Source organism: Sardina pilchardus, chromosome 3, assembly GCF_963854185.1.
Source record: "Sardina pilchardus chromosome 3, fSarPil1.1, whole genome shotgun sequence".
In the NCBI taxonomy this organism is placed as follows: Eukaryota; Metazoa; Chordata; class Actinopteri; order Clupeiformes; family Clupeidae; genus Sardina; species Sardina pilchardus.
This window is the reverse complement of record NC_084996.1, coordinates 11813628-11825524: the sequence shown is the minus strand read 5'-3', so window position 1 is coordinate 11825524 and position 11897 is coordinate 11813628. Positions and strand designations below refer to the sequence as shown.

Here is an 11897-nt window from a genome sequence, read left to right as displayed (position 1 = left end):
TGGTTCATCGCAACACACTCATGCTCACTCATCACACATGCACACGCCTACAGAGACACACACTCACGCTCACACACAGGCAGCGCACATCCTTGAGATCGAAATGCAGTAGATGCCTAGTGCCAGTCCATGTGAATCTAGACAGACACATGCTCGCTTAGTCACTCACTCTCTCTTAGCCAGTCACACATCCTGACATCCACCCCACACTCCCACCACCCAATGCTTTCCTCCATCTCCACTGCATCTTCATTGGAAAGTTTACCCCCCCCCCCCCTTTATCCTTTATCCCTTATCGCCGTGGTAACAGACCAGCAGTTCGCTGCCCTCCTCCATGTTGCCATGGTACTGTCCCTGAAAAAGAGCGAGTCATCTGACGCCACACTAACGCTATGGTTTCTAATGGCTAGAGTGTGTGTTTGTCTGTGTCTGTGTGTGTCTGTGTGTCTGTGTGTGTCTGTGTGTGTGTGTGTGTGTGTGTGTTTGTATGCTTTTTGTACAGACATGTATGAATGTTCTGTATGTGTATTATTTCTACCAACCTGTGTGTGTGTGTGTGTGTGTGTGTGTGTGTGTGTGTGTGTGTGTGTGTGTGTGTGTGTGTGTGCGTGCGTGCGTGTGAGTCTGTTTGTCTGTGTTCATGCATCCATATGTACATTAATGGCTGTGTGTGTGTGTGTGTGTGGTGTGCACCTGCCTGTGTGCATTTAAGCATATGCGTGTGTTTGAATTGTCATGATTGATTTACCTTGCTAAACGTAAACACTGAAGGGATACGGGGTTTGTTCTCTCCTCCCCTCTCTTGGATATGTCACAGCAACAGTTACCTTGGTGACAGTTATCCTGTCCCCATGGCTGCTAGATCCCCATGGATCCCTTGTGTGCATGCTTTGTTTTGATTTACAGAATCATATTTTAAATCAGCATCAAGTTTATAATCTAACACAATCCTGACGCATTAGTTAAGAGGAGGATCACATCCTTAATAGAATAACAATAATCACATTATTAACTTATTCAAATGTATTGAACACAGAGGTTTTACATCTATATACTGTAGCACTTAAGATTTGTATGATGCCCTGTTTGAAATAAGGCTATGGGCAGCCTAATACTGATTCTTTCACTTTGATTTGATCGCTAAAATGTCTTGATGCCTCTCATGACTTACATCTGCCTCTAGGTGGGGCTGTTCAGACACATATATTCTTTCCTTGTAACTGTGATATTTTTAAATTACCCATGTATGTGTCATCATCATTGTTTGTGACTCAACATCGTTTTCCATAGTGCATGTATTATGGATGCTTCAACACATTTTTAGAATGATGGGCACCATATGTTGCCAGTTCGGCACCACACTAGCCTCTGATAGGAATAGCATATATCCTCAAAGAAGTTTAATGTTTTGCATAATATAATCAGCAAATTTTAATAATATGTCTGTATCTTGCTTTTTAAGGGCCATATATTTCCAGAGTAAGAAACTCATCTCAGGAAATGTTTCTGTGTTCAAGTGCATAACTAAAAAGCTCTATGCCCTTTGACAAAAAACCTTACCTGAACTAAGTATCACTGGAATATTCTAGGTTCTGGTCAGCTTTGGTGTCCATGAACCAACCCTGTCCTCTTCCTACCTATTGTGCGTCTGAATGCAGCTCCCCTATATTAGTCATACAGTTATAACTATAGCAGGCTACAGAAATGAATCCATACTAACCACAAGTAACCTTGTTATTTGACGTCATTTATGATGCCAGTTTCAGCTTGGTGGCACTGTAGAGTAACTAGTGAGGTATGGTTACCATTGTGATGCTATTGTCACGCCTTCCATTCAGACGTCATTGTCACGGCTCTGACTGTGAATGCCGTGACAGAACAAAAAAAAAAAACCTTTGTGTAGACGGTACTCTGCTTGGATTTGCTGTGTACTGAATAACTGCATAACTGTGAAGCCTGTTGTGTTGTTTGTGTTTGCCGTGAGTCTAACTCCCGCTAACCTGCTGCCTCGCTCCTGCTTTGCTGTCTGTTTGTCTGTTTCTGCATGTTGATTGGCCGCCCCTGCGTGGCATGGGCGTGGCTCGCAGCAGGGACCGTACCTTGTGCACGGAGAGCAGAAGCGCGAGGGGCCCCTGTCCGAGTGCGGGGCCGGTAGCGGCGGTCTCCACGACTACCAGGGCGACGGCGGTGGCGGCGGCGGCAAGCAGACTCTGCAGCAGCAGACGTACCTGCGCTCGTCGCGCGGCCAGACCCGGGGCGGGGGCGGCGGCGGCGGCAGGGCCCTGTCCCGCCAGGACACCTTCGACTCGGAGACGCAGGGCAGCCGCGACTCGGCCTACACCGAGGCCGGCGACTCCTGCATCGACATGGAGACGGATCCGTACGAGGAGCCCGACCCGTACCGCTCCCGCCTGCACCCGGCCCACCACCACACCCCGCGCCAGGCCTCCTGGGAGGACGAGGGGGCCGAGCCCGACCAGGAGAACCTCAACCACGCTCAGGCGCCCACCAATCAGCAGCACCACGGGCGGAGCAAGCTGCGGGAGCGATACTGCCAGTCGCCTGCAGAGGGCAGTGCCAACATCAGCCGGAACCAAAACCAGGAGGAGTGGAGCAGGGATGTGTACATTCGCTGAACTGGACGAGAGGGTGGAGAGGGGGGTGTAGGCAGGAAGGCTAGGAGGAGAGTAGTGGATGGGAGGGTGGGGAAAGAATGGAGAGGATCATTCAGGGGTTAGAAACCATATGATTTTTTTTTTTATTTTATTTTGTTTTATTTTCAGAGGTTGTGCCAATCAGAAAGTCTCAAGCAACAATCTGTTTACAGTCATAGATGCAGTTACAACCATTAGCCAGAGCTACAGTGTTCAGACGACACACTCAATGTTTCTCTCTCTCCGAATCGCTCTCTCTTACACTTGCATCCATACACACACAACAAACACACTTTCTCTCTCTCTCTCTCACACACACACACACACACACACACACAGACACACACACACATACAAATGGCCATATGTACACATTAACAAACAACATTGTACGATACACTAAAACAGACATGAAATTGTACAGACAGCTGATTACTCCCATACTCATCTGGAGAAACTCTGTTGGTTTATTGACATCTTTGTTTTATTTCTTCCCTGCCTTTTGTTTCATATTTTTTATTTCTGCATGGATATAACAGGCAGCAGGAGGACTAATGCAAATATAGAGTGTAGATGTAGAATCCAGGGGTGTTGTGAGAGAGTGTGCTTCCATGTATGTCTTGGTGTCTGACTGTGTGTGTGTGTGTGTGTGTGTTTGTGTGTGTGTGTGTGTGTGTCATGTCCGAAACAGGTAATAGTCTGAATGTCTGTTTCCATGTGTGTTCACCTGAAGGCTGTCTGTGTAAAAAGGTCCTCTGTAGTCTTAAACTGAGTTGTCTACGTCGCTCAGTTTCTGCACCGATCTGCTGGTTTTAGCTCTCACTTCACCTTTTATGTTCATAGTTGACATTGCCATAGTTTATTCCTGTTCATTTTAAATTATGTACATCAAACTTATTTATTATTTGTCAAACATCTGTATGATACGGTGTACTTGCTGCTGTGTGTGCCTCCTGCCAACAGAGGGCACTATTAGGGGTGGTCTGCTCCCTGTAGTCCTTCATTGCACTGTATTGTTCTCTCCTTGCTGTTGCTGGGGTGATCACTCTGGCCACAGTGTTCTCACTGCAGTGGTGTGACAAGCCTGTAGAGGCCTTCCGCCTTATCAAAGTGTCAGTCTCTCAGCATCACTAATCACAAGTGCCAGAATGTCTCGCAAAAGCCACTCCTGCCGTCTTGGTGGGTTTTCTTAAATCGTATCCTGTATGCTGTTGTAGTTTTCATCTCTGTAAGTGAATGAGTGTGTGTGTGTGCGTGCGTGCCTGTGCGCGCGCGTGTATGTGTGTGTGTGTGTGTGTGTGTGTGTGTGTGTGTGTGTGTGACTGTCTGTAAAGTCACTTGGATTATGTATTTCTTTTGTTTTTATTTGGTATCAGTCTGCTCCTTTTTGTAATATTGACGTAATGAATTGAGGAATATGAAGATCACATGCAAACAGACACTCACATGTACATAGGCTCATGCGTAAATAACACACACTATGCACACACACACACACGCACACACACACACACACACACACACACACACATTTGCACACTGACACAAACACACTCATTGTCCACAGTTTTGTCTTTCTTGTGAGCATACACACTGACACGCAACTAAGACACGCACCCACGAGCACCCACTGCCAAACACTGGAACATATGTGCTCGTCCTTTCTGCCTTTTCTGTGCTGTTTCTCCTGTGGACAGTTTCTGTGAGCCCTCAGCAGCGTGTGGGTTTAGACTGACGATATATGGGTGGCTGAGCATTTTGGAGGGTGAGTGTTGATGGAGGTAGAGGAGTATATGAGGGCTGGGCAGGAGACTAGTCCTGCATGGGATGGGGGTTGGGTGTGAGAACCGGAGTGTGTGTGTGTGTGTGTGTGTGTGTGTGTGTCTTTTCGTGTGTGTGGCGGAACGAGTCAGTGAATGTCTTTCATGGGCCCCTGCTGCCCAGCCATTTAATCAGTTGAGAAGAATAAAAAAAGAAAACATCCTAGATAAATACAGTAAATATTAATAAATGAATAACGTTATTGTTGCAACATCACAATTGTTTAAAAGAGAAAAGATGACAAAAATGAACATGTACTCATTGGTGCCTGATTGTAGCTCCATTATGCTTTTTTCTGCCTTTTTGTTTTTAATCTGTGAAAAATTCGTATTTTAATTAAAAACTTTAATCAGAAATGGTATGTCAGTGTGTGTGCATGTGTGTGCACGGGTACATTCAGTGTATGTGTATTTCAACATGTACTCTTTGAGCCAGGTTCATATCAATAACATCACACTTTTAAATTCAATTCGAGGTAGTTGGAGTGGGGTTAGCAAAATAATTCAGCTGACCACCCCAGGGAAGTGTTGAGACAGAAAGACATCCTTAACAATACTACTGAGAACAGAACATGGGTGAGGGGACCACAGAGAGGTGTGAATGTGCAGGGGAGACATTACAGCCCTTTACATTGATGAAGCTTTAGGGACTCTGACACGTTGCAGTGAAATTGACTCTTTTGATCAGTGTAAGTACAGACACAACAATGAAGTGTGAGTGAAGTATATCCTGGTCACATTGTCTGCTTCTCACACACATCAATACACAAATGTACCTTTGAGTGGAGGACTGGGGGAAGAGAACTGAGTAGCCTATTTGTCATCCATTTGTAAAACAAATATACATGTGCTTCTTTAAGTTTATTTAAACCCCCTGTTAATGTGTTGCGTGAGCTTGACTTCTGTACACAACAGAACGTGTCAAGAGAGATGAAGTCATAGGATGTGTTGGCTATAAGGCCTACTGCGACTGTATGGATGAGAGCGCATCGCGAATGGAAGCCTCATGTAGACTGGGTTCTATTTGACTCCTCAGCGATTTAGAGCTCGTCAGGTCCACATTCAGGATGTGTGCATAGACTGTCTTGAATTATCTCATCTCCGCCTCTGTTTGTGATTATGACAAAACACGTGACTATCAAAACGGTAAGCTTTCTGAGGTTTGGTGTCATGTGAGTGTCTAGAAAGTGCAAACTGAAAGTCAGCCTGTTGGCGACGGGAATAGGCTACAGTTTCAATAGGGCAGTAACAACGATGTAAAGTTGGTTTAGGCTAGAAGAATAATGTCTATAAAAGTGCCGTCCAATAGTCCACACATCCAAAACGCTGATGCGGCATGAACACTTAAAGCTAGGCAAATTAAAGTTTCAGGAAACGCAATAAAGACTAAGAAGAAAGTCCCCAGAATTCCATCGTCCCTTTCGCTTTCTGGTTAGGCTACAACAGTTTGGCAACTATGCCTTACAAGTCAAGTCAGGTCAAGTCGTTTATTAAATATAGCCTAGCACATTTTTTGTGCGCAGAGTAACTGCTGAGGAAGTTCGGTTCTAAACACAGTAATGAGCAAGGAAAACCGCGCACATCCTTGGAGCTAAACAGAATAACGTCACACTGCGTGGGTAACCAGGTATCACTGATATTTGATGTAGCCTAGGCCCAGCTCATATTTGATACAAGGATATAGTTTATCTGTCACATGCATTAGGCCTACTAACGTAGGGCCTTAAGAATGCAGTGAAATTAGTCAGTTCCTGATTATAATGGTATAGCCTATTTGATTTTCTTTAACTTTTGATTATTTGTTCATTTGTTTGTGTATTTGTGTATTGATGCCTGTGCGCGCTTTTGGTTGCACTTTCTAAATGCATTATCTAACGTAGGCCTACATGAGGTGAACAAGGCAAATTACCTATCAGTTGGTTTCACGCCCGTTCAACAAGACGTCACTTTGGCGTCATGTTGAGAACGCCCCTCGGGTCTATGGAATTCCATTGCCCCGCCCTTGTCCGCCGTGACTCGGTCGGCGTAAATCATAAGGGTTTTCCTCTCCAGGCTCACTCATCTTTTGGTGGAAAGAGGAAGGCAGACATCACATTTTGATAAAGTGATTGCCGTTTTTAGTGAGAGTGAAGTGAGTTTACTGTGTTACAGCTGAATACCGAACTTGTTCATTATTTTACACGACTCTGTTGAAGCGCATTCATCCTTTTACTAGCTCACTGACATCGCCGCGTAACTGAACGTAGGGTAACGTACAGGGTAGCTAGTGGCTAGATAGATATCCAACAACGTTACCCCAGTTAGCGGCTCACGCCATTCTCGTAAAGTGAGCATTTAAATCTGCTTATCGGCGCTTCTAGTAACTTTGTGTTAGGGTGAGGTAAACGATTGCAAGGACGCCCTATTAACTGGGGAAAATGGGACTGTTTTTCACCAAGTTGATGACCGTGTTTGGGGATAGAGGTAAGTCTGGTGCCCACTAACATTAGCTGGCCACCTAGCTGCATTTTATTTGTTTAACGTTGAAGTTTTTGTCGTTTCTGTTTTGCCCTTTAGCGAAAACGAACGAAGGAATACATTCATTAACACTAGACTTCATCAAGTCATCTTTATATGTCGTTTTTGGGGAACGATTTGTCAGCATGAAGGCCTTTACTGATATTGTGGAAACAATAGTAACATCGACCGAGCATTCATTCAGCTAGCGAAATTCTTAGCTAACGGTTCGCCTTGGTCCACAAATTGATAGATTTTGACTAACTTTAATCAGACATAGCCGATTATAAGATTCCCCGATCATTTAAATTGATTTCGGTTAAATTAAGTCGCCTGCAAGTATAGCAATGTAAAGACAACTGTTGGTCTCCCACCTACTTTGTTAGTGTCATGAAACAGATGTGAGTTGAAGAACACAAAGAGCAACAAACCGCTAGCTCTCAAAGACTATCTCAGAGAGCTGAAATGGGATAGATTCTGCACAGATTCGTTTTGAAATCATACCACCACCACCACAAGTATTTCTACCAGCCCTAATGATGGCAACCACACATTTCAATACTTTTTGTCTTTGCTAGTGGTAGTTCACTCTAGTTGAAAAAAAGGTCTGATTGCTGTCTGTTGTAGTAATGTAAAGGAGGTTATAGGCTCCTAGGTTAACATATCTCAAAACGTTGGTTTTTGGTAGGTTGTTACTCATAACGTTACTTTTGTGGTATTTGGGGAGTGAATTAAGTTTGCGCAACGTTGCTCTGTGTCTGTTCAGTACGCGTCCCTGTTTTGGTTTTCATCTTCGCTTTTGAGACACTTATGTAACCACTCTTAACAGCCACGACGGGGTCAGAGTCGGACTCTGTCAACCTGGAGATTAAGGGTCATTGTATGTTTATGTTAAAGGCTGTAGAACGCTCTGTATACCTATGCGGTGGCCCCTTTACTCTGGCCTAACTGGAGTATTCATGGGTGATGTTTGGCTGTGTTTTTTAAATCACATTCTTTTCCCCTACAGAGCATAAGGTGATCATCGTGGGCTTGGATAACGCTGGAAAGACTACAATCCTTTATCAATTGTAAGTTGTTTTGTTATGTTTATGTTTGTAACTTGAAAGACTGCAGACCCAACTCACAATCTTAGCAACCAAGTACTTTTCTAGACCCCATGCACCCGTGTGGTCACGTTTAACCTTGTCTGCCTCTCGGTAACCAGCTTGACAAAGGAAGCGGTTCAGACAACTCCCACCATTGGCAGCAACGTTGAGGAAATAGCTGTGCGGAAAACACGGTTCCTTGTCTGGGACATCGGTGGACAGGAGAGCTTGAGGGCCAGCTGGAGCTCCTACTACTGCAACACAGAGGTGAGTTGCCAGGACACTGCAACCTACTTTAGCACGGCAATCAATGGTTCTAATTTTATTTGTATATAAGTGTGTGTGTATGTGTATAGTGTATATATGCTATAGGCTATGGATGTTTTGAAAATGTAAAGTGTCCTGTCTACACATCAGTGGTGCACCTGAGTTCAATGAGATAACATGTACTCAGTTTGTCTCTGTGCAGTGGCTTTGATATGTTATCATATGTTATCACTTTTACCCACCGCCCTGTAGTTTCCCTTGCTTACCTTGTGCAATGTGGAGGACTGTGGTTGTATTAGTATGTCTGTATGCCGTGCACAGCCAGATAAAGTGTGCCCATCTAATGCTAGTTGCACAAGCTCAGTTCTAAATATGCCCATGTGCTGATTGTTCTCTTTTTTTTTATCCCTCTGTCAGATCGTGATTTTGGTGGTTGACAGTACCGACCGTGAGCGCCTGACTCTCACCAAAGAAGAGTTACATCGAATGCTCGCGCACGAGGTAAGGCCGTCACTCGCACACTTTGGGATTTTTTTGATGTTGCTCTTGATTGGGATTTCTGGAAATCAAGAAAAAATACATCAGAAGTGGTTTCGCCCATGATCTTATGAACTTCCTGTTGGTGTCTGTGGTCGTCACAGGAGCTGCAGAATGCGTCAGTGCTGGTCTTGGCCAACAAGCAAGACATCAAAAACTCCATGTCAGCAGCGGAGATCTCCCAGTGCCTCACGCTCAGCTCAATCACCACTCATTCTTGGCACGTTCAGGCCTGCTGTGCACTCACCGGAGAAGGGTAGGTCTATTTCTGTTTCTGTCTCTGTTGTGTGTATTATTCTGTTGTATGTATCATTTTGTTCCTTGATTTTTGTTCTGTTGTTTATGTTCCGTTGTCTACATATACTTTATTGTGTGTCCAGTGTGACATTGATTTCTGCTGTTAAAATGAACGTTTCTATTCAAATGAAAGTACTTGAGGTATCGTCGTTTACAGAGGGAGGATTCTCAGTTCTTGTTTTCTCTCTCGCCCTTTAGGCTCCTACAGAGTTTGGACTGGATGAGGTCTCGAGTTCTGGCCAGCTAGGCCTAAGGACCATAACCGTTAACATCCTCACACCATAAAGACATTGCCAGCCATCAACGTATCTCCCTCTGGCTCAGTGAGCTTTAAGAGACTGGACCTTGCCTACCTATGAGCTTTCTTGGGGGGAAAAGAGAGGAAGTGTGTGTGTGTGTGTGTGTGTGTGTGTGTGTGTGTGTGTGTGTGTGTGTAATAGTGTAATGAGAGAGAGTGAGAAACAGAGACTGTGACTTTGTTTACATATTGGTAGTGTGTGTGCGTGCATGCAAGCATGCGTTCGAGTCTGAATGAGTGTGTGTGTGTGTGCGCGTGTATGTGTGAGACACCGTTCTAGTGGTCCACATTGTTTACATAACAAACTGGATCTTTTTGATCCCCATGGAAATGATGAGCAGTCAGGACTTGTGATGTCACTGCCCTACAGTCATATTGATTGGAGAGTGCCATTGGGTCAGTTTGCAGGGCCCAGCGGATTGGTCTGTCCAAGGACACTAATAACATCACATCTGGAAAGGCCATCAATGGGAAATCTGCGGATCTGCCACTGGTGCTGCAATTAAGCTATCAATGAACCATTTTACTTGAAGTATTTATAGGGAGCTAATTTGCATTATATGAATGGGTATTTGATCATTGTATGCTGGCAAAAGTAGACTTTGTTTTTACCGTTAGTTGCTCATGTTGTTTTTCTTTAATTTTTTTTTTTTTTTTTGAAAAAGGAAGTATTATATTTGTGCAAAGAGAAAACATTTTTGTACAAATAAATGTTATCAGTGCTGAGACTGTTGATGTGTCTAGATTATGATTTATTTTAAATATAATAAGTCAGACAGAAGTAGTCTGTGGAGTACATCAAACACCTTGGACACTTGTGTAAACATCAATGTGTCTCGGCTGTCTACTTATAATTAGGTTACCTAAGACACATTTTACAAACAGCTTACAAAAGCTTTGAAAATGCCTTAAGGGTGATAATACGTGTTGAGCGTTGAACTAAAATATATTTTTGCAGTTCAGTTTCAAACTCTTTGTGGTGATGTTGTAGTTCTGTGAGGTGACAGCCATCTGATATATCACACAGACATGTTTACTTATGCCAAACACTGAGAAGATCATTTTTCTTTCCAGTTACATTTCAGAATGGGGAAATGTCCTCGTAGTACACTCCTATTCATTACGCTGAAGATACTCAAAAGGCAGTGTTCAAAGATGCCATCACTCATGATATAATCTCTTAGGACACTTTTAACAGCTACTTTAGTGCTTTGTTTCAAACAAGTGCCTGTTATCTGCCACTTAAGAGCAGTCAGCGATGTCAGTCACGTAGGTAGACCTACTGGCCCTGACGGCAGTCATTCAACTGGATTTGCATTTCACACCTCATTTACAGTCAGCGGTACATCCATGATTTCCCTTGTGTGTAGTTCTTTCTGTGTTCTGGAAACTGTCCTGTACCCAAGGTAAAAATGTTGGGAGTCTCTATGACTTTACACTGATGTTGTAGTCAGATCAGATAAAGATACCACAAAGAAAGACGGGGTAAACGAAAGAGAAATAGAACATAAATGTATTAATTTAAACGTAAAGATAGTTTGAGGGCTTGGCCTAATTTACAATGATGTTGAGTAAGCTATTTGTAGCCTATCAAAGATTATTTTTGATGAATCGTCTCTTCGGGTTAAGTAGCTTTAGGCACGGTTCTAGTATTATGTGCCATGATTATTGTAGCATAGCATTGTGACCAGAATTTGAAAATCAAGTCTCACATTGCTGACTCATATCAGTTGAAGATTCTGATGATACACAAGGCATCTTCTTGAGAAATGTTGTTGCGTAATGTTCCTGAGCCTCCCTGCTTGTTTCCATTGATATTGACCATTGTTTCAGTATCATCAGTATCATCACATCGTCATGATCATGAAACTGGTTATGCAGTTGCTCAGCAACATTGTTCTACAAGTTGCATCATGTATCGTCACCTCAGAGGGTTGAAGTGAGTAAGCAAGGATCTTTGATCACCTTTATACAGTATGAGGTAGGCCTACTCTCTCCTAGATTCAGATTCATCATACACGGGACATGATGGTATATTGTCCATTATGCCATTGGATGGCAACAACATGAGTTGCCTTGATGTTGAGAATGGCATGGGGTCATGGGGAAGATATCAATTTTGGGACACATCGTCAGGGGGTGAATTGAATCAGGGGGTGTTTTCGGCCTTTCAACACTAGACACTCTCATCAAAGGTGGCCAGCTACAGGTGGATCAAGCCTGAGCTTGTGTCCCATGCCCAATCGCTGCTCCACGGGACTATGCACGGCAGGGACGTCCTCTCCCCTGAGTCGGGCCTAGATCTGACCGCATACCTTGTTCTCTCCCTTCCTGGAGAGTTCTGGAACTGCAGGTGGGAGGTGATGCTGGGATTAGTGAGTGGGTTCTGAAGATGGGAGATGATGTTGGGGTGGGGGTGGAGTGGGGGATCGGTGAATGG

At 43.9% G+C, this 11897-nt stretch overlaps 2 protein-coding genes across 4 annotated transcripts in view; both read left to right on the top strand.

Annotated features, from left to right (window-relative positions):
• The window catches only part of cacnb1 (calcium channel, voltage-dependent, beta 1 subunit), a 33861-nt gene extending 29030 nt beyond the window's left edge, over positions 1-4831 (top strand). For 2 of the 3 annotated variants that reach the window (XM_062531826.1, XM_062531825.1), the window contains exon 14: positions 2088-4831. In XM_062531826.1, the coding sequence (XP_062387810.1) occupies positions 2088-2636 (549 nt within the window). In that variant the 3' untranslated portion in view covers positions 2637-4831. The remainder of the gene's footprint in view (positions 1-2087) is intronic. The other variant, XM_062531827.1, reaches the window with a different exon arrangement.
• Positions 4832-6502: 1671 nt separating this feature from the next.
• On the top strand, positions 6503-10190 carry arl5c (ADP-ribosylation factor-like 5C). The gene is made up of 6 exons (XM_062531823.1): positions 6503-6937; positions 7980-8040; positions 8178-8325; positions 8743-8826; positions 8967-9118; positions 9358-10190. Exons 1-6 carry the CDS (start codon positions 6892-6894, stop codon positions 9404-9406), a joined length of 540 nt encoding a protein of 179 aa, XP_062387807.1. The 5' UTR covers positions 6503-6891; the 3' UTR covers positions 9407-10190.
• Positions 10191-11897: the final 1707 nt, after the last annotated feature.

What these genes read in the sequence shown, in the direction of transcription:
- arl5c (XM_062531823.1), top strand. Translation starts at nt 6,892, where the DNA reads ATGGGACTGTTTTTCACCAAGTTGATGACCGTGTTTGGGGATAGAG. An exon ending in GACCGTGTTTGGGGATAGAG is followed by an intron (nt 6,938 to 7,979) that starts GTAAGTCTGGTG and finishes TTTCCCCTACAG; the next exon opens with AGCATAAGGTGATCATCGTG. An exon ending in ACTACAATCCTTTATCAATT is followed by an intron (nt 8,041 to 8,177) that starts GTAAGTTGTTTT and finishes CTCGGTAACCAG; the next exon opens with CTTGACAAAGGAAGCGGTTC.